Genomic DNA, 25,734 nt, shown 5'->3' with positions numbered 1-25,734 from the left:
CCACCTAAGGAAGCAGGGGTCAACGCCTGAGGGTCCAGGACCACCTCCATGCTGGAAGCAGCAAGGGACACAGCCAGAGAGTCCGGTTCCAGCTGTGCCATGGAGGCCCTGTGCATGGGGGCCCAGTAGTTGCTGTCACCTTCTCCCTCCTTGTCTTTCGTTGGTCGCCTCAGAGTTGCACCCTTGGAGGGGTGGCCCATGACACCCAGAGGTGCTGGTACATCTGATTAGTGGCTCCGGATCACTCCCTGCTTTCACAAGTAATGTAGAGACATTCATTTATGTTTCTGACACTTTGTCATATGTCTCAACGGTTCTTTTGTGTTTCTTTCTGTTCATTTTTGGCCATCGTGCCTTTGCTTATTTTCTGTTTAATAAATATCATTTAAGAACATGGCAAGCTTCTGTGCCTCCTTCCCCTTCAACCCGGACAGCGTGACGACCAGGTCCTTACTAGCAATCTACCGATCCCACTCGATAGTCATCTGCTGGAACTCTAACATGCTGCTTCAATATTACATCATATTAAATATTGAGCCCTGGTTCCTCTCAAGGATTCTTCCTTTTTCAGACAGTTTTTTTCTTGTCACTGTCACCTTTGGCTGCTCACTAGTGAGTTCTGTTCTATTGTTAGGTGCTTTGTGATTATTAAAGTGAAAGTGAAGTGAAAAGTAAATATTGTCATTATAAAACACTGCAGCACAGCACACGGTGACACAACAAAATGTGTCCTCTGCTTTTAACCATCAGGCACCCAGGGAGCAGTGTGTGGGGACGGCGCTTTGCTCAGCAACACCTCAGTGGCACCTTGGCGGATCGGGATTCGAAGCGGCAACCTTCTGGAACCCGCTTCCATAACCGCCAGGCCACCACTGCCCCTGATGTACTTTGTAAAATGTGCTGTATAAATAAAATTTGATTGATTGATTGAATGCCTACACGTTGATTAACGCCTATTAAAACCTCTATGCACTCTTTCTTTTTATTGTGCTTCACACCTGATATTATCGCAACGTTCAGCATGGTCCATGTCAGCTGAACATCTGAAGCATCAGGTGGTGCCTGCTGCTCAAGCGACAGTACTCTTTCAGCACGGGCATTTTGGTTCCAAGCAGTCAGACTGATAATTAAATGTGCTCATCCAGTAGAATTCCCTTAAAAAGAAAACATGAAAGTTGACATGAAGTTGAATTTTGTGAAATTTTTTTTTGAACATGGTTGCTGCTCACCCTCCTCTACTCCCAGGTGGAGGGAAGCGGCGCGCCGTCAGAAGGTTCTCCTCCAGCATGCTCACGTCGATCATCTCAAATCAAAGACACGTTTCTTGGCCGGGTGACAAGAAGGCGGCGTGTGGGGGAGGTCACACAGGGCCGTGGCTCTGGAACTTGCAACGTGTCCACAGCAGAGCCACGCTCCGTAATCATTTTTAGCCAACTGTGTCTTCCTCCTCCCTCCCTCCTTGCCTGTCTGTCTGCAGAGCAATGGTTCTGCTACAGAACTGCAATAAAGTGTTTCATTCACAGCTTTGTTACACATTTAGATATCGGGATGTTCTGTAGAACTTTTACTCATTTCATCCCCCATCACAGCGAGTTCCACAGTGGCACTAATGTAAAATAAACTCATTTATGTCTAATAAATGGTGAGGAACAATTATACTGTCATTTCATTTGGTATATAAGCATATATAGATTTACATCTCATCTTTATAAATAAGCATGTTTCCATGCGGAGAGCAGTACAATGGTTACAGGCCACAATAACGAGCTTCTGTTAAACTTTTTACAACCATGGCCAATAAAGATCCACAGAAATCATAAAAACGTCCTGTGGCCTGATGGTGCTGAAATGATTCCTCTGGTCTGTGATCAACATGGCTGTGACCAGAACAGGAATCACAGGTGCGCCTTAATCACCTCGACCAATCAGATGTCGGGACAGCAGCTGTTATGATAACCGGGTTTATTTACATTTACATTTACAGTATTTATTAGATGCCCTCATCCAGAACAACTTACAATCAGTAGTTACAGGGACAGTCCCCCCCTGGAGCAACTCAGGGTTAAGTGTCTTGCTCAGGGACACGATGGCAGTAAGTGGGGTTTGAACCTGGGTCTTCTGGTTCATAGGCGAGTGTGTTACCCACTAGGCTACTACCACCCTTTTATTAACATTTCTGTCCAAAAACCAGTAGAGAAGCCATGATAAAGACGCAGCTGACCAGGGTGATGGGGGAAGGAGGGACTTGCTGGAGGTCCCGCGTATAAAAGCGCGGGCCCCGTCTGCCGGGGCAGTAGGGCGGATCTGCTGGGGCTGCATTGGAGTTACGCACAGCGGAGCCGACCTGCATGCGCGCTGCGTGACGAGGACACGATCGGGACACCCCTGGCCTCAGAGAGTCTACATGTCTAACATTTAGACATGTTCAGCTTTGTGGATATTCGGTTGGGGCTGCTGCTCGCGGCGGCGGTGGCTCTGGTGAGGGCGCAAGGCGAGGAGGACCGTGAGTATGACCTTTCTTACGCGCCGCGGCGGGGAGATGGAGAGATGGCGCGTCTGGGGGAGCAAAGTTCTCCAGAAGCCGCCTGGTTTATGCGCGGGGAACGATCTCGTCACTCCACAAGTTCTTCAGTAACATGGATTAATTTTTACGAGCAGATAACTTTAAGCGGGATTTTCCACCCGCAAAAACTGAATTTCATGTGAAAGAATGATAGAAATGATAGAAATACTACGGAATGCGCTTTGCTTGCACAAGACACGCAAAGTGATAATTTGGTTTTAAAGTGGAACAAGACGCTCAACCTGGCAACCCGGCGCAGCGTGCCGTTACATGTTGCGCCGCGCGTTACTGTTATTCTCTTTTTATTAAAACCATCACCACCGCTTTATTACTCTCACTACTGAACATTCGGGGGATGGAGACATCTTCACTGGATCTTCATGTCTGGGCTGGAAAACATGAGCTCTTCTGGTCGAGCATTTCTGGCCCAGCTCATCTCGAATTTCACGCAAAGTTCACGGTACAAAGACTCCAGATGATTTCGATTCGGGCCCTGGCGTCCGGACGGGGAGCGCGCTCTGCAGGGCGTGGCACTGGCGCCACCTTATGGTGCTTTTTGGTTTCATAGCATCATCATCCAAACTACTGATTGGAAATGTTTTTTTTCGTGTGTGTTCTAAATAATTATTGGTTTATTGCGCTACATTCACCGCATTTTTTTATTCATGCACAAATCAAGTTGGATAAATATTCAGGAATACATAAATGCGTACAAATACCATTGCCGGTGTGAGCATCATCGATGAAATCTGAACAAAAAAGAAGCCAAATTCATTTAGACATGAATTATGAGTGTTGTTATGATGTATATAATGAGGTTCATGCTGGTTCCCTCCCCCACAGTGACGTTCGGGAGCTGTACGTTGGACGGCCAGAACTACAACGACAAGGATGTATGGAAACCAGAACCCTGCCAGATCTGCGTCTGCGACAGCGGCAACGTCATGTGCGACGAGGTGATCTGCGAGGACACCACCGACTGCGCCAACCCGGAGATCCCCGACGGGGAGTGCTGCCCCATCTGCCCCGAAGGTGCGCAAACCACGCACACCACACCTGTTCCGCCCGTCAAGGGAATGGGGCGGGGCCTGCAGAGTCCCGCCCCCGAATACACTGCAACGCTCCAATATACGATGTGTTTTTTAGATCATAGGTGTAAAAACACAAGTCTTCTTTGTTTCATTTGAAATAACAGTTTTATGTTTTCCTTTTATTCATAGAACCATCTGCCACAGAGGTTAGTAAAATTTCTGATCATGTAAAATAAAATTAGAGTGAATCATAGAATATAATTTATTATAATGTACTAACCTAATCATTACAGGAACCAGACAGAACCTTTTCAAAAGGCCGTGTCGGTGACAAGGGTGACAATGTGAGTTGACTTAACTTTGTTTCAATCCTCATTTACTGGCTTGTTACTTCATCAGTGTAATGCATATTAAATATGGTTGTTTGTGGAGGACAAATGTGTCTGTATGAGAAATTGTGACCAGACATTTCGCTGCTGATGTTTGTTACAATTGTGTCTGAAATGTTGTTCTAGTTGTTAATTCTCATAACTCTTGTGCTTCTTAGGGCCTCCCAGGGCCTCCCGGCAGGGATGGTCTTGATGGACAGCCTGGTCTCCCTGGACCACCTGGCCCCCCAGGACCAAATGGCCTTGGTGTAGATTTAGTACGTAATTCATTTCTGAGCTTTATCATGATTTGAAGATGTCATTAAAATCAATTATGTCAGTGGTCCTGAATTTCCATTCTTAAGTGGTAGTAGTAGTAGTAATAAGACTGATTGTGGTAGTTGTAATAGTAGTAGTCATAGTAGTAGCAGTACTAGTAATAGTATTGGTTAGTAGTAGTAATAGTTGTAGTTGTAGTAATAGAAGTAGTTTTAGCAGTAGCAATAGTAGTCCTAGTGATTATAAGTAGTAATAATTGTAGTAATTTTAGTGGTTTTAGTGATAGTCATAGTAGTAATAGTTGTAGTTGTAGTAATAGTAGTAGTCGTAGTCGTATTAGTAGCAATAGTAGTAACAGTGGTTTGTAGTAGTAGTAATGGGGTGGTGCCAATGGGGTGTTAGTAGCCTAGTGGGTAACACACTTGCCAACGAAACAGAAGACCCAGGTTCAAATCAAATCCCTGAGCAAGACCCTTAACCCTGAGTGTCTCCATGGGGACTGTCCCTGTAACTACTGATTATAGCTCTGGTAAACGCCGTAAATGTACTAATTAGTAGTGCGGTTAGTAGTGATTAATAGTAATAGTAATGACAGTGTTTGAAGTAATTGTTGTAGATATAGTAGCAGTAATAGAAGTAGTAATTATGATTAGTGGAAGTAGTAATAGTAAATCTAATTGTAGCGGTTGTAATAATAATACAGGTCGTAGTAGTAGCAATAGTGGTAGTGGGGGTTAGTAGCAGTAGTACTAATAATGGTAATTGTAGAGGTTGTAGTAATAGTAGTAGTTAAAGTAGTAGCAGCAGTAGTAGAAATAGTAGTAGTAGCTTTAGTAGTTGTAGTAGCCATCTCATATTGAGCAGACAGACAGATGAAATAACATCATCCAACACTGCCGACTGGTCACAGTAATGGAATGGAGTAATGGAGTAATGGAAGTCAGAATAATAATATCTGGACAAAACTAATGTACATAAAGCGATTTCATGGAACATGGCAGGTTTTATCTGCACACTGCATGAATCTAAACTAATATCTCAGAAGATGAAATGATGATGATGACGATGTGCGTGCTGAAGTGTTAATTGATGTTTGTTTGTAGGTCTACCGTCCTCAGATGTCTTATGGTGGAGACAAATCCAGTGGACCTGCTGTCCCAGGACCAATGGTACTGGAGTGTCCTCTCCTCATTCATCCAAATCCTTTTTTCCATATACACGTACACAGACTCGTTTACCTGATTAATGTATGAAAAACAAGCTCCACTTATTATAATCTGGACACCGACAAGCTTGTCTTGACCTGCCTGTCCATTTGTTCATTTTGGTGCCAAATGTGAGAATACTGGGTGTGGAATGGTCACATATTCGTCATTGTTTGCACGCTTTATAATTAATATTTTGTGATCACCATTCATGCAGAGAGAAGCTGGACTAAAAGCAATTCCATTTCATGTTTAATCCTACTTAAAATAAAAATCATGTTATAATTATTCTATAGGAACTTTGAAACGTGTATGACAGAGTCAACATTTTCAAAAATCTGTTTCTAACTGTAAGATGAATTCCTTCTTTCTCTTTCTTAGGGCCCCATGGGTCCCCGTGGCATGCCAGGAGGACCTGGTTCAGTCGTAAGTGTCATAGCTTCTCACTGGAAACAAATGTGCTAAATGAGCACTGGTGGCTCCTCCACTAAAACATCCAGATATGATCAGCTTGGAGCATTGCTGATGCTTTTTAGTTGAGATTTCAGGCTACTCTCACTTTTAAACATCTCAGATTCTCACGTTAATCAACTTATTTCACAATGACCGGGCAGCTATAACTGATAATGCAGCATTGAGTCTTCTGTCTGTTTCTTCATCCAACCATGCAGAGAACTGATTCCAAAGAATGTTAAAGTTTAAACCAATTACACTCGACATCTGTAGTCATGTTTTTTTTGTGGATTTGAAGTGTTATAGAAGGTAGTGAATGATGAGGTGACCTTTGACCTCTGCTCTTGTGCTCAGGGCCCTCAGGGATTCCCCGGCCCCCAAGGCGAGCCTGGAGAACCCGGCGCCCCTGTGAGTATCACTCCGCCTCACTTCACATGGCCTAGTCAGCAGTGTGTTGTTACTGATGAGAATCTGGTGTCTCCTCTAGGGTCCCATGGGTTCTCGTGGTCCAGCTGGCCCCCCAGGAAAGAACGGAGATGATGTAAGTGTTGTCCTTGTTAGTTCCTGATTCTCTGTGTCTGGATGTGTCCACATATGCACACACTGATCCATCAGCCATACGAGAGCAATGCAGCCTTTTTGGGTCTTAGGGTAGCAAATCTGATTTGCTAATTGTCTTCTTCTCATCATTAGGGTGAGGCTGGAAAAGCTGGTCGCCCTGGTGAGCGCGGGCCTGCTGGTGCTCAGGTGAGTCTTTACCTCAGCAGATCCCCACCTATAACCTCCATCCCATATTTTTCAATAGGCACACAGACTGACACACTGTATATGTCACACACATTTGAAGATGTCTGCATTGTGTGGAGCTAATTACTGAAGTTCTGATCCCTTCTCTTCTTCCCAGGGAGGTCGTGGATTCCCCGGAACTCCTGGTCTCCCTGGCATCAAGGGACACAGAGTGAGTAGAAACTCACAACACACCAGCCACTTTCCTTTGACCCATGAACTTGTACCCTGTCAGTAATGTGATTTCTTTGGTCAGGGTTTCCCTGGTCTGGATGGAGCAAAGGGAGACTCTGGTCCTGCTGGACCTAAGGTACTATCCTTCTTCTTGAGGTTCTTCTGCTGATGTCTGGTGACTCAAGGCTGACAGCTCTGTTATTGTGCAGGGTGAGGCAGGTTCCCCTGGAGAGAACGGTACTCCTGGTGTTATGGTGAGTGCCTCTCTCTGGTCTTCTGCTGTTTCACTGGACATGTTCATCTGGTCTCAGATCATCTTATCTCTGACTCGCTTTTGCCCAGGGCCCTCGTGGTCTTCCTGGTGAGAGAGGACGTCCTGGACCATCTGGCCCTTCTGTAAGTGCTTCTTCTGTTTATTATTTTCACACGTGATTGTCAATTAACATTGCAAAATTTCAGCTGTTCAACGTGTCACTTGTGTGTGCTGCAGGGTGCCCGTGGTAATGATGGCACCTCTGGTCCTGCCGGACCTCCTGTAAGTATTGATTCTTATTTCACTTACCACTCTGTGGTACTAATGAAGTCTGGTTTTATGTTGTATTTGAAAGTGTGTAGTACTCTGGTGACATGAATTTTCATCTGTCATCTGTACTTATAGGGACCCACTGGCCCTGCTGGTCCCTCTGGGTTCCCTGGTGGTGCTGGAATTAAGGTAAAACACACAAGTACTCATATTTCAAAAGAAATGCTTTTGAAAATATACAGATTAAACTAAGGCGTTGCCACACATTTTCTGACAGAATGAGTATCTACACAAACACACAACAGACACCACTGACCCTCCTTCTCACCCACCAGGGAGAAACTGGACCACAGGGAGGCCGTGGATCTGAGGGACCCCAGGGTTCCCGTGGAGAACCTGGCAACCCTGGACCTGCTGGTGCTGCTGGACCTGCTGTAAGATTCACACATCAATACAGTCAGACCTTGTTCTGATCCCTTCTTCTTCTTTAATCCTCCCCAATTGCATGGGCTTGGGTACCCAGTGGCTGGGTTTACATTGTGTATTGTCACATCTGACCTCTCTGTTTTTTTCTTTTCATAGGGCAACCCTGGATCTGATGGTTCTGCTGGTGCTAAAGGTTCCCCAGTAAGTGTGCCCACCAGTCAGCCCATAACTCAACAGGCCCTGATGACCATTTCAGATGAATTTATTCATCTATGTCATTTCTTGGTATTTTGTCACCATGGTTCATGTTTATGTGTATTATGACAGGGTGCTGCTGGTATTGCTGGTGCCCCTGGCTTCCCTGGCTCCCGCGGACCTGCTGGCGCTCAGGGACCTGGCGGTGCCTCTGGCCCCAAGGGTAACAACGTGAGTGTCCAACCATCCAGAGAGTGGAGGATGAAAACCAACACAGCACTTTTGCTGATTGTTTGAGTTACATTATATTTGGGATGGTAGTAGCCTAGTGGGTAACACACTTGCCTATGAACCAGAAGACTACAGAGTCACAGGTTCAAATCCCACTTACTACCATTGTGTCCCTGAGCAAGACACTTAACCCTAAGTTGCTCCAGGGGGACTGTCCCTGTAACTACTGATTGTAAGTCGCTCTGGATAAGAGCGTCTGATAAATGCCATAAATGTAAATGTAAATTTGGTGAAATGTTTGCTGTTATAGGGTGATGTTGGAGCCCCTGGTCCCAAAGGAGAGCCTGGTCCTAAAGGAGAGCCTGTAAGTACTAATTATGGTAAATCTAGACATGACCAGTAGAGTCCAGTTAAACATCTCAACAGGAATATCAGAACTGAACAGAACATTCATATGCCTACAACTTCTCTTCATGTGACCAACAACTGTGATTTTGGCCAGGGTCCTGTTGGAGCTCAGGGACTTGCTGGTCCTTCTGGTGAGGAAGGAAAGAGAGGTGCCAGAGGAGAGCCTGGTGGTGCTGGACCTGTAGGACCCCCTGGAGCCCGTGTAAATGCCCCTCTCTCACATATCTTTTATTGGTTTAATCCATGCAGAGGTTACGTTATGAAAACCATCCACAAGTCCTTGTGAACTGTGAAATTTATGTTCTTGTGCAGGGTGCCCCTGGTAGCCGCGGTTTCCCTGGTGGTGATGGAGCTCCTGGTCCTAAGGTGAGATCAGAAATCATCCTCTAGAAACCATGCATGATAAAATTCTTAGATATTTTCATCCTCCAACATTCCTGCATCACTTGTAAGTGGTGAGGAATTAAAAATACAGGAACATGGTGGTCAGGGGGAACTGGCCTGGGTCCTGAAATCTGCAGTAGTAAGTATCAGAAGAGGTCCGAATCTTTGTCTCTGACTCTCTTATCTCCCTCGCTTGCCAGGGTGGTCCCGGTGAGCGTGGTGCCCCTGGACCACTGGGAGGCCAGGGAGCTTCAGGAGAACCTGGGCGCCCTGGAGAACCTGGAGTGCCTGGATCTAAGGTAACATTTCTCTCTAATTCATTAATGTCCCTCAGGAGCTTCTCGTTCTCTCTTTGGCTTAATGTCAGTGTTCTACCTCACTGTCCTAGGGCATGACTGGCAGCCCTGGTAGCCCTGGACCTGATGGCAAGGCTGGCCCTACAGTAAGTACATGAAAACCATAACTAACCAAAATCGTGTTTGGTCAACATAGATTGAGGCTTGAAGCATAACTAAAGCTGCTGTACCTCCTTTCTTGGTAGGGTGCACCTGGACAAGATGGTCGCTCTGGACCCCCAGGTCCCGCTGGATCCAGAGGCGCACCTGGAGTGATGGGATTCCCTGGACCTAAAGGACCTGGTGTATGTATTCATTCATTTGAAAGTGACTCAGGTGTTTTGATGTGGTGGCGGTAGGTGTTGTACTGACATTCTGTGTCTCTCATCCTCAGGGCGAGGCTGGTAAGCCTGGTGAGAGAGGCCCTGCTGGACCCGTTGGTGCCATTGTGAGTATGGAACGTTTTACACAGCGGTTCTAGCAGACAATCAGCAGGTGTCACATGTTCCTGAAGAGAAACAGACCATATTTCCATGTTCCTTGCATTCTAGGGTGCTCCTGGCAAAGATGGTGATCTTGGTGCTCCTGGTGCCCCTGGACCTGCTGTATGTGATCATTCTGATATCTACATGACATTTTGAAATAAGATTACATCTCTAATGTGCAATTGAGTCTGGGGTAACAGTTTGTTTTACATACAGGGACCTGCTGGTGAGAAAGGAGAGCAAGGGTCTGCTGGTCCATCTGGCTTCCAGGTATGCATGACCCCCCCATAAACATACTTAATTTAGCATTGTACATTTCTTATTCACTCTTCTAATCATTTTATTTCTTTCATACAGGGACTGCCAGGACCTCAGGGTGCTACTGGTGAGACTGGCAAGCCTGGTGAGCAGGTGAGAGACCTATGGAAGGACCTATGTCCTTTGAAGGATCAGTCATGATGTCATTTAAAAAACTGGATTAACCTAATCTGTGGCATTAACAGGGTCTCCCCGGTGAGGGTGGTGGTCCTGGACCCTCTGGACCAAGAGTAAGTAGCAGATGACCAAATAACTTTTAATAACTTGACCACTTTTAATACCACCTGCCACACTGTGACTGCACCCTAATCAGTGACTTTTATTCCCTAGGGTGACAGAGGCTTCCCCGGTGAGCGTGGTGGCAATGGTCCTGTTGGACCAGCTGGTGCTCGTGGTTCCCCTGGTGCCCCTGGTAACGATGGCGCTAGGGTATGAGACACCTGGATTAAACTTGGATCAAACATCTTACACCATTTTACCCATTAGAGATCATTAGAGAAAATTAATCTCCCTCCCTGCAGGGTGAGACTGGTGCAGCTGGAGCCCCAGGTGGTGTGGGTCCTTCTGGACTGCAGGGAATGCCTGGAGAGCGTGGATCTGCCGGTCTGCCTGGACTCAGGGGAGACAGGGTAAGATGTTTCCACTTGTCCCTCTAAATATCTGCCCACCTGAAGCCCTGTGCTACAGTGCGTCCGGAAAGAATTCGCAGCACTTTACTTTTTCCACATTTTGTTATGTTACAGTCTTGTTCCAAAATGGATTAAATGCATTTTCCCCTCTGAATTCTACACACAACACCCTATAATGACAATATGAAAAAACTTTAGTTGAGGTTTTAGCAAATTAACAAAAAAATAAATTATAAATAACATGTATATAAGTATTCACAGCTTTTTCTCAAGACTTTGTTTATGCACCTTTGGCAGCAATTACAGCTTCAAGACTTTTTGAATATGATGCCACAAGCTTGACTCAACTATCCTTGGCCAGTTTTGCCCTTTCCTCTGTGGAGCACCTCTCAAGCTCCATCTGGTTGGATGGAAGCTTTGGTGCACAGCCATTTCAAGATATCTCCAGAGATGATCAATCAGATTAGAGTCTGGTCTCTGGCTGGGCAACTCAAGAACATTCACAAGAACATTGTCCTGAAGCCACTCCTTGTGTGCTTAGTGTTGTTGTCCTGCTGAAAGATGAACCCCAGTTGCCCCAGAGCACTCTGGAGCAGGTTTTTAACCATGATGTCTCTGTACATTGCTGCAGTCGCCATTCCCTCGATCCTGACTAGTCTCCCAGTTTCTACAGCTGAAAAACATCAAGTTCATGATGCTGCCATCACAATGCTTCACTGTAGGGATGGTATTGGCCTGGTGATGAGCGGTGCCTTGTTTCCACCAAACCCGACGCCTGGCATTCCTCCAGGTGGGCTGCCATGTACTTTTTAATACGGAGTGGCATCCGTCTGCCCACTCTACCATACAGGCCTTATTGGTGGATTTCTGCACAGATGGCTCTCCTTCTAGAAGTTCTCCTCTGTCCACAGAGGACCTCTGGAGCTCTGACAGAATGACCAATGAGCTCTTGGTCACCTTCCTAGCTTCATGTAAAAGGCTGTGAATAACTATGTACATGTTCTTGTAAACTTATTTAATCCATTTTGGAATAAGACTGTAACATATCAAAATGTAGAAAATGTGATTTGTTGCGAATACTTTTCAGATGCACTGTATATGGCTAAATTATCCTTGTTTCTTGTGTAGGGTGATGCTGGCCCCAAAGGTCCTGATGGTGCCCCTGGTAAGGATGGTGTCCGTGGTTTGACTGGACCTATTGGACCTTCAGGACCTTCTGGTTCTCCTGGTGAGAAGGTGAGCAAGTGAAGAACCTACAACAAACTCTCTTGTCAATGTCAGTTCACCTTATGCTAACTTCTCACCTTCTCTTTATGTGTGTTACAGGGAGAGGCTGGACCTGTTGGACCTGCTGGACTTACAGGATCTCGTGGTGCCCCGGTGAGTGACAGAACTGCAGAACAGCAGGAATCCATACACACATTCTGCGACATACACACTCTATAACAGTGTATACAAAGCCATGAATATATTCAAAAGGTACATACACATACTACACATTCAGTACATCATAAGAATACAAAATAATGAAGAAAATACACCCTGGAACTGAATGGAGGATAAAATTTGCTTCTCATGCTCAGTGTAGGCTGAACACCATGTCTTGGTTAATGTTGGTGTCTTATCTCCACCTGCCAGGGTGAGCGCGGTGAGACCGGAGCACCTGGACCTGCTGGCTTTGCTGGACCCCCTGTGAGTGTCTCCTGAGCTAATGGGTCACTTTATCATTGTGAAACACTGCAGCCCAGCACAAGGTGAAACGACGATGAAATGCGTCCTCTGCATTAAACCATCACCCTTAGTTGGCAGCCATGACAGGCGCCCAGGGAGCAGTGTGTGGGTACCTTGATCAAGGAAACCTCAGTGGCACCTTGACGGTTCGGAATTTGAGTCCGCAAGCTTCCGACTACGAGTCTGCTGCCTGTATGATCTTCACTCTTCATGCTATATGGGCATATAGTACAGGCTGATTGGCTTAACACTCAAACGCTTAAGGGCATTTATCAGACCCTCTTATCCAGAATGACTTACAATCAGTAGTTACAGGGACAGTCCCCCCCTGGAGAAACTTAGGGTTAAGTGTCTTGCTCAGGGTCACGGAGGGAGTGGGATTTGAACCTGAGTCTTCTGGTTCGTAGGCAAGTGTGTTACCCACAAGGTTACTACCACCCTGTACCACTCAATTCTAACATCACTGCTGACTGAAATATTGCTGAGCAAAATGAAGGTGTTGATGGTGTTTGGTGGGCCTTTTTAAAATATTGGCTCTTCTTTCCTCAGGGTGCTGACGGGCAACCTGGTTCTAAGGGAGAGTCTGGAGACTCTGGACCTAAGGGAGATGCTGGTGCTCCTGGACCTGCTGGCGTTGCTGGTGCTCAGGGACCTCAGGTGCAGAAATACCTCCAATATCACCAGACAAACAGCTGAGAGACGCTGTGCTCATTCATGTCTCATTCTGTTTCTTCTCCAGGGTCCCGCTGGCCAAACTGGTCCTAAAGGTACCCGTGGTGCTGCTGGCCCCCCTGTGAGTTGGTTTCTTGCCAGTTTTTATTCTCTATTCCCAGACATGTAATGAAATATTACGGTTTATTTCTGTAGTGATTTGAGGAGGTAACATAGATTCTGATTTCAGGGTCCTACTGGTTTCCCTGGTGCTGCTGGACGTGTCGGACCCCCTGGCCCTGCTGTAAGTGCCTCAGCTCTCATACTTCATACATAACCAGCATGGTTTGGCCTGAATTTTGGATGGTTTTGTAAGCTGCTCTATAAACACAAGACCCTTCTCTGCTCCTCAGGGTGGAAGTGGACCTCCTGGCCCATCTGGACCTGCTGGAAAAGTTGGACAAATTGGCTCTCGTGGTGAGAAGGGCCCAGCTGGTCGGCCCGGTGAGGTTGGTGCTGCAGGACCCCCTGGACCCTCTGGAGAGAAAGGTTCCCCTGGTAGCGACGGCCCACCAGTAAGTGGTTTTGGGGCAGCTGTTCTAACCTGTCCTAAGGAATATGTGCACCCTGTGGCATGGTCCTCATAGATTCATAGATTTTCAGTTGAGGATAGAATTAATAGAATTATTGTTATAAATGGTTGGGTTAGTGTGTTAAAAGATATTTGTCTTATTTCAGTAGTCCAGCTGACATTGTGCAGAAAAATGTGCTTCTAACAGTTGAATTTGTTCTAATAGAAAAGCCAGTGAAAATTACTTTAATTTAAGCATTACTTTGTTCGATAATTTAATGTTGTTTAAATAAAACATGTGAAAGATAATTTTGCTGACTGTTAAATCACAAACTGCAGAGAGTGATGAGGAGTTTCCACGACCTTTACAGAATAAGTGTGACCAGATGTCATCTCTGCTGTCCTACAGGGTCCTGCTGGTATTTCTGGACCACAGGGTGTGGCTGGAGTCCGTGGTATCATTGGTCTGCCTGGACAGAGAGGAGAGAGAGGATTCCCAGGTCTCCCTGGTCCCTCTGTAAGAATCCTCCGTCTTCTGTGCGCTCACCTCATAATGTCATGATCCCTGAAATAACACTTGTGTCACCCATCCAGGGAGAGCCCGGTAAACAGGGATCTGGTGGACCCGCAGGTGAGCGTGGACCTCCTGGACCTTTGGGACCCCCTGGCCTTGGTGGTGCGCCTGGTGAAGCTGGTCGTGAGGTGATACACCAACCCAAAGACATCTGTACACGTTTTCAATCAAATCAATTGCAAATATAATACAGCATGACATATAGTGTCTCATATCATACCAGATTTCTTTTCTTTTCATCTGTAGGGTTCTCCAGGTCATGATGGTGCTCCTGGACGTGATGGTCCTGCTGGTCCCAAGGTCCGTTTCCTTGTATTGTAGATGTTACCAGTGCACCAAAATGCAGACACACTTGTGTTTCTCACTCTTTTCCTATTTTTACTGCTCATCGTAGGGTGACCGTGGTGAGACTGGAAATGCTGGACCTCCTGGTGCTCCTGGTGCCCCTGGAATGCCTGGAAGTGTTGGTCCATCTGGAAAGTCTGGTGACCGTGGAGAGGCTGTAGGTGTCGACAGACTGATCGTCAATAATTCCAGGCCACTTGATATGTGGCTTTTCCATTTGTGACCTAGAGGACTAACTGTCTGTTTCTTTCTACTTCTCCCTCTGTTTAGGGTCCTGCTGGACCATCTGGACCTGCTGGTCCTGCTGGCGTTCGTGGTGCCTCTGTACGTGCTCTGAAGAAATTTCACATTTATAAGACTGAGGAAGGGGACTGGACTCTGGTTCACACACTTTCGTGTCTTGTAGGGTCCTGCTGGTCCCAGAGGTGACAAGGGCGAAGCTGGAGAGGCTGGAGAAAGAGGCATGAAGGGACACAGAGGATTCAGTGGCATGAACGGTCTGCCAGGGCCCTCAGTGAGTGATCAGCAAACTGATAATTAGAATTGATCAGGGTTTGAATCTCTATCAACTCCATTCCATGTGTACCATCAACCTCTCGATTTGACTTTCCTTGGTCTAGACTGATGTGGACTAGAATCATTATTATTTTGGCCTTCTTCTTTTCTTTTTGTAATAAGATCTCAGGCAAAATTGTGTCAAATAAGATATCCCTGCTGTCAATTGTAAGGCAGCTCTGGATCAAATGTGACCCAGTTTATATTAATCTGGCCCATCTCAGCCCACATTTGTATTCAAGTGTGCTCAATGTATTTAAAGGTGTATTTTCTCTATATAGGGTCCTCCTGGAGAGCAAGGACCTGCTGGTGCTAATGGACCTGCTGGACCCAGAGTAAGTGGTAATGTAACCACTTACATGAATTTCACATAAAACAGATCATATTTACCCCGTGGATCTCCCCTCTTCTCTAGGGACCCTCTGGAAGTAATGGCTCCCCCGGTAAGGATGGCATGAACGGTCTGCCTGGTCCTGTTGGTCCACCTGGACCTCGTGGTCGCACTGGAGAGATGGGACCTTCTGTAAGTTTCACTTTACCACCCACTGCATAACATAAATTGTTCTGCTTTATCTCAGGTTTTCAGATCAAGTAGAACTACGTCTGTTCAATAAACAAGCAGCTCAGCTAGTATTTCACATCAGCTCACATCTAATACTGACTTCTCTTTCTTGACCAGGGTTCTCCTGGTCTTCCTGGACCCCCAGGCCCCCCTGGACCAGCTGGTGCCGGCATTGACTTCTTCCCACAGCCTCAGCAAGAGAAGGCCGCTGATCCCATGCGCAGCTACCGTGCTGATGACCCCAATGTGATGCGTGACCGTGACCTGGAGGTTGACACCACCCTGAAGACCCTGAGCCAGAAGATTGAGAACATCCGCAGCCCCGAGGGCACTCAGCAGAGCCCTGGCCGCATGTGTCGTGACATCCAGATGTGCCACCCTGAGTGGAAGAGTGGTGAGTTCTCCAGAGTTCTGCTCTCAGTGTAGCACTTCATTACAGGATCCCACCAGCGTCTTCTGATTTGATTTTCACCCTGACTCCAGGCTTCTACTGGGTCGATCCCAACCAGGGCTCTCCTCTTGATGCCGTCAAGGTCCACTGCAACATGGAGACTGGTGAGACCTGCGTCTACCCATCACAGACCAGTATTCCTCGGAAGAACTGGTACAGCAGCAGGAACATCAAGAAGCACGTCTGGTTCGGAGAATCCATGCCTGAGGGCTTCCAGGTAAGAGAATCTAGAAGTCTAGATCTGTGTATGAATTTGGAACAAATCCACAGAATTATGCTCGCTCATCACCTCATTTCATCTGACCCCAGTTCCAGTATGGCCTTGAGGGCTCTGATCCAGAGGATGTCAACATCCAGCTGACATTCATGCGGCTCATGTCCAACGTGGCGTCCCAGAACATCACCTACCACTGCAAGAACAGCATTGCCTACATGGACCAGGCCTCTGGCAACCTGAAGAAGGCCCTTCTACTGCAGGGCTCCAATGACATCGAGATCAGAGCCGAGGGCAACAGCCGCCTCACATACAGCGTCAGCGAGGATGGCTGCACGGTGAGGGCCTCATCATCCACAGCTTCACTCTGCTCATGGTTCCATGCATCTGCACGTTACTCATTGTTTTTCTCTCTCTTCTCCTTCATTTGCAGTCACACACTGGCACATGGGGCAAGACAGTCATCGACTACAAGACAACGAAAACATCTCGACTGCCTATTATTGACATTGCTCCTATGGACGTGGGGGCTCCTGATCAGGAATTTGGTGTGGAGCTCGGCCCCGTGTGCTTCTTGTAAAGTGAGAAATCTGGACATGAAAACTTTTTTTCCTAGCCGTCATCTCGTAAATCTTCCTCTATGCATTAAAAAAAAGAACCCACCTCCATTCGGCTACGGTCAGTCCACATGCTTAAACCTACATCCCCAAAAGACCACGTGTGCGTGTTTTCAGCCTTGAAATAAGAAAAAGTTCTGCTTTTTTATCCGATTTGTTTCCGAGGACCACTACGTCAAGAGCAGACACCAAGGACACTCTGAAAGAATCTTTTGTTTCAGCTGACGACAAGAAAATAATATATACCTGTAAAGTGAATTTCACCCCCTGGAGTTCCAAAAGAAAAACCCAAAAGTGATAAAATGCTGGTGACTTTTTTCGGCATCTTTTTTTTTTTTTCACCACTGTGGAAGGACATTGGAAAAGGAGCAAATGCTTTGTACCATTTTTCTGGTGATAAATAAATATGAAAAACGACGGCCAAGTGTCCTGTTGTTATGACCACAAAGGGGGAAAGACAAAAAAACTGAAACCATCGATCAAACGAGAAAAAAAAAAAAAAAAGTCACGCAGCACAGCGGTTCGACTCCATCACAAAATTGAAATTCTACCTCAGAAAACCAGAAAACTAAATCCATGACACCAGGAGGTTTTTTTCTTTTTGCGAAACACCATGGAAGCTTTACCAGGTTAAAAATCCCAAAAACGTGTTCCAGCTGTGAATGGTGCTACTTCCTCTGGGCTCATGTCTGTGCTGTGTGTGTGTGTGTGTGTGTACCATGTGGTGCTAAACGTCGAAGCGAATGTCTTGCTGTGCCTGAGCAGGATTGGTTACTGTCCATATGAAGCATGCATGCGTGTCTGATGTAGATTAAGCAGGTGGATTTGTCTCATTTTGCCCCCCACGGCCCCCCCGTGTCCAACGTGTGTCTGTTGTCTGACCCTCTATTACTGGATGTCATTATTCATCATCGCACCATCTGTCTTTCTCATTTTGTTTGTTTGGTTTCTTTTTAGTGAAAGACTCAGACACAGCGGGCGGATTTGTACGTATTTTGTACATGTATAATAAATCAAGATGTTTTTAATTATTTTGGATGCTGAAATAAAGCATGTGACGTGATAAACTGAATGTTGGAGATGTCATCTTGACTTCCTGCCCAGACCTTTTACTAAATTCAAATTAAACTAACTCTCCTGATTCACGCAACTGCAGCCCTTCCCATGTCGTTTTTCGAGCATCTGCTCTGTGATGGCGGCTGATGTTGAGAGGGCGGCGCGTCCGTCAGTCCGTGCATGCGTCTCCCGAGATGAGAACATGTCAGAAGCAGGGCGGAGTGGGGCTGAGCTTCACCTCTGATGGAGACCAAAGAAGCTGCATGATCCCACCAGTCCAGTTCTGCCTCAGTTCATCATCACAGTGGAAGATTATTTTATCCTTTTTTAAGATGTGACCTCATGATAGTTTACAGATTTTCAGTGGCATGAAAAACATTCAGCCTGGGTGGTCCGTGAAACGAATAATCTCACGACCGGGAGTGACGATGATACATCTTAATGGTGTTCCGCATGAATTGATCTCAAATTAGACACTTTACGGATGTGGTTTATGGCAGGAATTTGATCCATAAGCACTAAATCTCAGACTGCTGGGTCCCACAGAATTTATTTTTCATATTTTGTAGAAAACGTAGCCCTTGACATCTCAGTTTCCGTAAGAACGAATTCCCTCCAGCCATGGAGAAAGTATAGCTGTGATGCTCGCTCAGAAGCCTCATTCCTAAACTGCACCAACCACTGATCCCACAACATCGCAGAAGTCAGAGGAACGTACCTTGCAGGCAGTGCGGAATCCTCCAAAAACGAAGGTGAAATGCGGTTCCATGGAAAACGCCGTCCAGAGAAACCCGGCAGCCGGACTTTTATATGGCAAACATGCAGGCTGAGGCTGAGAGGAGCAGAGGGGCAGAGTCACGTCAGAGTTGTCCCTCCTTCGCCGAGACAAGGACGAGCTGCTGGATGTTCTTCATCCAAGACCAGCAATTCATCCCTAACCGGTCACAGGACCCGTCTGAGGTGATGCTAGAAGCTCTGACAGCTTGGTAACATCTTGAGCTTTGACAGGATATTTCATAGAGTTCTAATTTCTGATTTGCTTTAGACTGATTCTTTAACAAATCCTTGTAGTGACTGTAGTATTTGGTTTTTTTCTTTTTAACCAGAAAATCCAGACACACACAAGTCAGTTTTCTAACAAACCCGTGAATTCCCATCAGGAAGCTGCATCCAATCATCAGGATCTAGGAGGAAGGACCTCATGCAGGGAACTGGATCTGTTCATGTTCTGTTACAAACCTTCATATAAACAAGCGGACAAAGTTGGGAACTTCACAGAGCAGCTCAACGTTCCAATAATCCTGCAAACCTTTACAATCAGTCAATAAAAAAACAAAACAATCAGAAAATTTATTTGGGACAATGTTGAGTTCCAGTTCAAGAACAGTCATTACAGGTCAAAGAGACATAAGTGACCAATGGTTCTGGGACAGATGTCTCCTGCTGGTTCATCTTAACACACAGAACCGAGGTCAAACTCAGGTCATCTCCATCTCCATCAGGTCATCTTGTGCAAAGTTATGCGCAAAGTGATGTCCCGGTTTCAACTGATACTGAAGTGACTTATCATCTCAGTAGTCCCCTGGAATTAATGGTTTGGTGAAAAACAGTACTCTTAATTATTCTGAACATAATGTAAATATAATGTAATTTCTAAATGTAACTTCACCAAAAACACATACTGAAAAATAATTCAAATAATAACCCTCATGAGACCAGCTTGATATCATACAAGGTAAAACAAAAAACAACAATATTTGGTGGCTATATGTAGATAAATATGGCTGTTAAAATATCCCTTGAACACACAAACCAGTTGACTCCACATATATGTAAATACATTTCAGCGCAGATGGAACAGATTCACTTCCTGTGGATGAAAGACATTAAAGTGATGCAGTCTGTTCTATCCATTATAATGATGATAATTTGTGAAAATGTCTCCATCTAGTGGACGACTGACTGGGTTACCTGGGTAACGGGTCAACGTTGGGCTCCCTGAACACAAAAAGAGAAGACAGACAGTCAGCATGGAAAAATATGGAATTGTTAAAAAATACTGCATATAAAAGAATTCCATATTTTTAATGCATGAATGAAATGAAAAGTTTTTCTACTGATACATCACAGCAGCCCAGTGGTATGTCCTCTTTCCCACCTGACCACAGGAAGTGGGCATGGACAGGATGTTCCTGTTGCCTGTGTGTTGGGCGTGGTACGATACTCACTGCTGTGCCATGATCAGTGGGATGTGGGGGCTGTCGGTCGGGTAGAGTCCCTGCGTGGGGGGCACTCTCTCGCCGGTGCGGGCATTGAACATGGGCAGGGTGGACAGGGGCTGAAGGACCCCCTCGCGGACCCCCGCCATGCTGCGCAGCTCAGTGGTGTTGCAGTGGATGGTGGTGTGGTGGTACAGCTGAAGACTGCATGGGGAGAATAAATCTCATTCTTGTTACTGTGGTTTTTGTATTATGTTGACTATTTCTGCTACCGGATTGTAGTTTTTGTAATATTTAGACTATGTCTGCTACTGGGGTGCAGTTTTTGTAATATGTAGACTATTTTGATATTGGATTACATTTTTGGTATATTTAGACTTTTACTGCTCCTGGATTACATTTGTGGTATATTTAGACTTTTACTGCTCCTGGATTACATTTTTGGTATATTTAGACTTTTACTGCTCCTGGATTGCATTTTTGGTATATTTAGACTTTTTCTGCTACTGGATTGCAGTTTTTGTAATATTTAGACTATGTCTGCTACTGGAGTGCATTTCTTGTAATATTTAGACTTTTTTTTAATACTGGATTACGTTTTTTGTAATATGTAGACTTTTTTTATATTGGATTACATGTTTGGTATATTTAGACTTTTGTCTGCTACTGGATTGCAGTTTTTGTAATATTTAGACTATGTCTGCTACTGGAGTGCAGTTTTTGTAATATTTAGACTTTTTTTATACTGGATTACGTTTTTTTGTAAGATGTAGACTTTTTTATATTGGATTATGTTTTTTTGTAATATTTAGACTTCTTTCTGATACTGGATTGCAGTTTTTGTAATATTAGATGGTTCTGGGACATGCTCGTACTCTGGGACATGTACGTACTCAGGGGTCATTCCATCTCGTTTCTCACTGAAAACAGAGAAGAAATGTTCTTGTTAAACTCACACTATGACACATTCTTGAATAAAAAGCATTTTTAAAATTCATGTTCACTTACACGCCCTCCCGCCTGCAGCACATTATGTAGGCCAGAATGAGGCACAGCAGAATGGCCAGAACAAATGGGATGATCACTGTGGCAATGTAGTCAGGGAAGTAGTCCCGGGGAGGGGGAGACTCTGGGGGGTTGTAATCCTGCCCTGCTTCTAGGATCCCTGAACCCATGGTTGGAGCTGGTGGTGGAGGCGCAGGGTGGGACAAGTCAATCTAATAAATAAATAACAGAATAAATAACAGAAACATTGAAAAAAATGACATGCATTCCCCCAGCAGGGGAGGTTCTGACTGAAACATGGTAGTCTGGCCCTCACCAGTGTGGACTTGCACCACGCAACACAGTTGCTGGTGTCTGAGCACGTGCTGCAGTCTCCAGGCAGTTTAATAAACTTTCGTCCAGGAACCTTCGACAGGGCTTCACAGTCTTTATGATGCTGCGGCGTCTGAAGATCCAGCAGACACTTGGAGTAGAACTTCTCCGAACCCAGCTTCACATAAACACTGAAACACACAAATTATAACATAATATCTGGGTACACATCTACTAAATCATACAGAATCAGAAAACTTTATTAATCTCGAAGGAAATTGCCTAAACGTTAAAACATGGAGAGTTACCACAAATAAGCAAGAGGACTCAGATAGAACACCCTTAAGAGTGTCTTACAATCAGTAGTTAAAGGGACAGTCCCTCTGGAGACACTTAGGGTCAAGCGTCTTGCTCAGGGACACAATGGTAATAAGTGGGGTTTGAACCTGGGACTTTGTTGTTTTCTGGTTCATAGTGTTACCCACTAGGCTAATATGTCATACATTTCATTCCAAAAATGAAAAAAAAAAGGATCAATTTTTTAGTCAGGACTTTATATCATTGTTGTATTAGCATTGTTGCATTGTTGTGTGAAAAATATGACATGGGTTAAATCTTCTACCCTAACTGGCTCAGTACTAAACTACTGACAGCAAGAAGCATCTAATGTCTTCACTTACCCCTCAAAATGTCCAGGCAGAGGCAGAGGAACTCTGCCTCCGTGGTCCAGAGCATTGGAGATGTTGACAAAGTCCAGCTCCTCTGTGCCCCACATCCTCTGTATGTCACGTTTGATTTCATCCTGAACGCTAGAGGGCAGCACCTTCTCAATTTCCCTGCGTGGAACGAAGAACTCGGCCTGGTAGGGCATCTTCTTCACTGCGAAGTCAAGATTTAGTGCTGAAGCACAGTGTTTCACAGACAGGTGCATCTCACATCTCTCTGAGATCTCCAATACCTGGAGGGACCACGTTTATTATCAGAACGTCTCCAAAGGTCTCGTAGCTCTGCTTGTTAATCACTGTGATCTGGAAAGGAGTGGAAAAAAACAGCTATTAACTCCCTAACCCCCACTGTGGCATTTTTCAGTAATAGGACAGCACTGTCTGTGGTGAGGTCCATTCTGGATTCTACCTCTATGATGTTCTTCCCCTTGTCCTGCTCCTGTGGGGTTCCGTACAGAAAGCCATTGTCGTATGGGTGTCTCTGCGTGAAGCGCAGCCAGCGGGGCAGATCAGGGAAGAACTGCTTGTTGCATTTGAACACGATGGGGTCATTATGGACCGACCCTGCTCACCAATACAGAAGACAGAAACAGGGAATTCATCTCGTATTTTGTCATGTAAAATAAAAAGGCTACTCAAGCTTTAATGCTCACCGTAGATTTTGCTGACAGGATTGAAGTCGGCCTGATAGATCTCCCTATGAAGCTCATAGACGAACAGCTGACCCACCGGGGCAATTCGGGTGGCCTGTGCCACCAGGAAGCTGAAAGTACACACTGAGGTGCGAGAACACACCGTTTACACAGCGAATAAATATCATTAATAAAAACTACAATGAGAACCAAAAACTCAGACAGAACCAGTGGAGAAAGAAAGAGGCAGAACCAGTACAGGAAATAGAGGTGGGACCAGTACAGGAAACAGGCAGAATCAGCCCAGATAACAGAGGCAGGACCAGCACAAGAAATAGAGGCAGGACCAGCACAGGAAACAGAGGCAGGACCAGTACAGGAAACAGAGGCAGGACCAGTACAGGAAACAGAGACAGGACCAGCACAGGAAACAGAGGCAGGACCAACACAGGAAATAGAGGTGGGACCAGTACAGGAAACAGGCAGAATCAGCCCAGATAACAGAGGCAGCACCAGCACAGGAAACAGAGGCAGGACCAGTACAGGAAATAGAGGCAGGACCAGTACAGGAAACAGAGGCAGGACCAGTACAGGAAATAGAGGCAGGGCCAGAACAGGAAATAGAGGCAGGACCAGTACAGGAAATAGAGGCAGGGCCAGAACAGGAAATAGAGGCAGGGCCAGAACAGGAAATAGAGGCAGGGCCAGAACAGGAAATAGAGGCAGGACCAGTACAGGAAATAGAGGTGGGACCAGTACAGGAAATAGAGGCAGGGCCAGAACAGGAAATAGAGGCAGGGCCAGAACAGGAAATAGAGGCAGGACCAACACAAGAAACAGAGACAAGACCAGCACAGGAAATAGAGGCAGGGCCAGAACAGGAAATAGAGGCAGGACCAGTACAGGAAATAGAGGTGGGACCAGTACAGGAAACAGGCAGAATCAGCCCAGATAACAGAGGCAGGACCAACACAAGAAACAGAGACAAGACCAGCACAGGAAATAGAGGCAGGGCCAGAACAGGAAATAGAGGCAGGACCAGCACAGGAAACAGAGGCAGGACCAGTACAGGAAACAGAGGCAGGACCAGCACAGGAAACAGAGACAGGACCAGCACAGGAAACAGAGGCAGGACCAGTACAGGAAACAGAGACAGGACCAGCACAGGAAACAGAGGCAGGACCAGTACAGGAAACAGAGACAAGACCAGCACAGGAAATAGAGGCAGGGCCAGAACAGGAAATAGAGGCAGGATCAGCACAGGAAATAGAGGCAGGACCAGTACAGGAAATAGAGGTGGGACCAGTACAGGAAATAGAGGTGGGACCAGTACAGGAAACAGGCAGAATCAGCCCAGATAACAGAGGCAGGACCAACACAAGAAACAGAGGCAGAATCAGCACAGGAAACAAAGGCAGAATCAGCACAGGAAATAGAGGCAGGACCAGTACAGGAAACAGAGGCAGAATCAGCACAGGAAATAGAGGCAGGACCAGTACAGAAAACTGTAAGATATGCAGTTTACAGTTTTATCTGTATGAAGGCCACACATTCATATAACAATATTTCTATCTAATCGTGTAGATTTCATGAATTATTATAAAGAATCAGAATATTACGAATGACCCCCACATGCAGGTTATCTGTTCTGCTGTAACCCAATTTCAATCCCACTCAAGCTGCTGTACCCGTCCTGCCCCGTCCCGTCACACACATGCAGGTAAACATGGTCCAACTGATCAGGACCACCAGAACTTGCCTGCAAATGTGAAAGCCTGCTGCTTCTGTCCTGCCATCTTGTTTCTAGCTGCTTGATTGACAGGAGCAAACGGAGAGGAGGGCAGGGACAGAAATTCTATTTTTGCTTCTTCCATAAGCAGCACCATCCTACAGCCTGCATGTGAGGTCCTCTACTCTGTCATTTTCATATCATTATTTAGTACCAAATTATCCTCATCTTCCCCGATAAAAGTTTCCACCTTCCAGGCCTCCGCTGAAGTTTACTGTAGTAATGATGCAGTGTTTACACTCATTTTTTTAAAGTTGGAACTGCAGGAATAATAGTGTACAAATTCCTGTCATTGTTATAAACTACAGTCCTGTCCTGTCCCTTAAGGAGACATCCGATCTTTTAAAGCATCACTGTGCCACGCCTGATCCTGCTGGGTATCTCAGGTTTAAGACGCTTGCTCAGGAATGCAGTGATACTATGTGGGATTAGAACCTATGACTGGGTTTGGGCCTAGGCGGGGATCTCCCGGGGTCCCCATCCTCTGGATCCAGTCTTCACCCCACAGTTTTCCACAGTTATTTGGAGAGAATAATAAAATGCTCTAATACAATAACAAATTCAAATTTTATTCGTCACATACACATACACTGTATGATATGCAGTGAAATGCTTTTAGCGACTGCTACAGGCCACAGTATTGCAAATATTGCAAGTAAACAATGAACCAATGTGCAAATATTGCAAACATAACCGAATATTACACTTTTATGTCTTTAACAGGCAGGGTGAAGGTGTGCAAATGAGTGGAGATAAAGTATAAGGTGAAAACAAATTGTGCAAGAGTAAAAAGAATAAGAATTTTGTGCAGAAATTCTGTGGGGGGTGGAGTCCAGAGTGGTTGGAAGTGGAAGTGAAAGTGCTGGAGTGTAATAACAAGTAAACTATATTCTTTAAACACCGAGCTTACGGAGACCTTAATTCCAACATCT

The 25,734-nt window shown here is 45.6% G+C and overlaps 2 protein-coding genes and 1 long non-coding RNA gene across 3 annotated transcripts; 1 reads left to right on the top strand and 2 right to left on the bottom strand.

Annotated features, from left to right (window-relative positions):
* The first annotated feature begins 2,280 nt into the window (after window positions 1–2,280).
* col1a1b (collagen, type I, alpha 1b) lies at window positions 2,281–18,136 on the top strand. Its single transcript, XM_028989935.1, has 51 exons — window positions 2,281–2,503; window positions 3,407–3,595; window positions 3,784–3,800; window positions 3,888–3,938; window positions 4,142–4,240; window positions 5,345–5,410; window positions 5,828–5,872; window positions 6,254–6,307; window positions 6,387–6,440; window positions 6,593–6,646; window positions 6,804–6,857; window positions 6,942–6,995; window positions 7,069–7,113; window positions 7,202–7,255; window positions 7,350–7,394; window positions 7,518–7,571; window positions 7,718–7,816; window positions 7,965–8,009; window positions 8,136–8,234; window positions 8,545–8,598; window positions 8,737–8,844; window positions 8,955–9,008; window positions 9,227–9,325; window positions 9,415–9,468; window positions 9,568–9,666; window positions 9,756–9,809; window positions 9,913–9,966; window positions 10,063–10,116; window positions 10,204–10,257; window positions 10,350–10,394; window positions 10,495–10,593; window positions 10,686–10,793; window positions 11,922–12,029; window positions 12,120–12,173; window positions 12,432–12,485; window positions 13,074–13,181; window positions 13,264–13,317; window positions 13,426–13,479; window positions 13,589–13,750; window positions 14,156–14,263; window positions 14,341–14,448; window positions 14,567–14,620; window positions 14,715–14,822; window positions 14,936–14,989; window positions 15,072–15,179; window positions 15,502–15,555; window positions 15,636–15,743; window positions 15,900–16,176; window positions 16,266–16,450; window positions 16,543–16,785; window positions 16,881–18,136. Exons 1-51 carry the CDS (start codon window positions 2,422–2,424, stop codon window positions 17,025–17,027), a joined length of 4,344 nt encoding a protein of 1,447 aa, XP_028845768.1. The 5' UTR covers window positions 2,281–2,421; the 3' UTR covers window positions 17,028–18,136.
* LOC114796063 (uncharacterized) lies at window positions 11,788–15,200 on the bottom strand. The gene is made up of 2 exons (XR_003750592.1): window positions 14,541–15,200; window positions 11,788–14,471 (listed from the first exon to the last, which is right to left on the bottom strand). It is a non-coding gene; the product is annotated as an uncharacterized LOC114796063 (long non-coding RNA).
* Window positions 18,137–19,441: 1,305 nt separating the features above from the next.
* Window positions 19,442–24,847, bottom strand: sgca (sarcoglycan, alpha). Its single transcript, XM_028988953.1, has 11 exons — window positions 24,773–24,847; window positions 23,035–23,157; window positions 22,791–22,945; window positions 22,615–22,684; window positions 22,337–22,535; window positions 21,661–21,847; window positions 21,348–21,556; window positions 21,233–21,259; window positions 20,349–20,543; window positions 20,092–20,118; window positions 19,442–19,990 (listed from the first exon to the last, which is right to left on the bottom strand). Exons 1-11 carry the CDS (start codon window positions 24,807–24,809, stop codon window positions 19,984–19,986), a joined length of 1,236 nt encoding a protein of 411 aa, XP_028844786.1. The 5' UTR covers window positions 24,810–24,847; the 3' UTR covers window positions 19,442–19,983.
* Between the last annotated feature and the right edge of the window lie 887 nt (window positions 24,848–25,734).

The sequence above is a fragment of the Denticeps clupeoides genome, chromosome 8 (genome assembly GCF_900700375.1).
Source record: "Denticeps clupeoides chromosome 8, fDenClu1.1, whole genome shotgun sequence".
In the NCBI taxonomy this organism is placed as follows: domain Eukaryota; kingdom Metazoa; phylum Chordata; class Actinopteri; order Clupeiformes; family Denticipitidae; genus Denticeps; species Denticeps clupeoides.
Note: the sequence above shows the minus strand (reverse complement) of the source record. Positions and strands in the feature narration are given on the sequence as shown.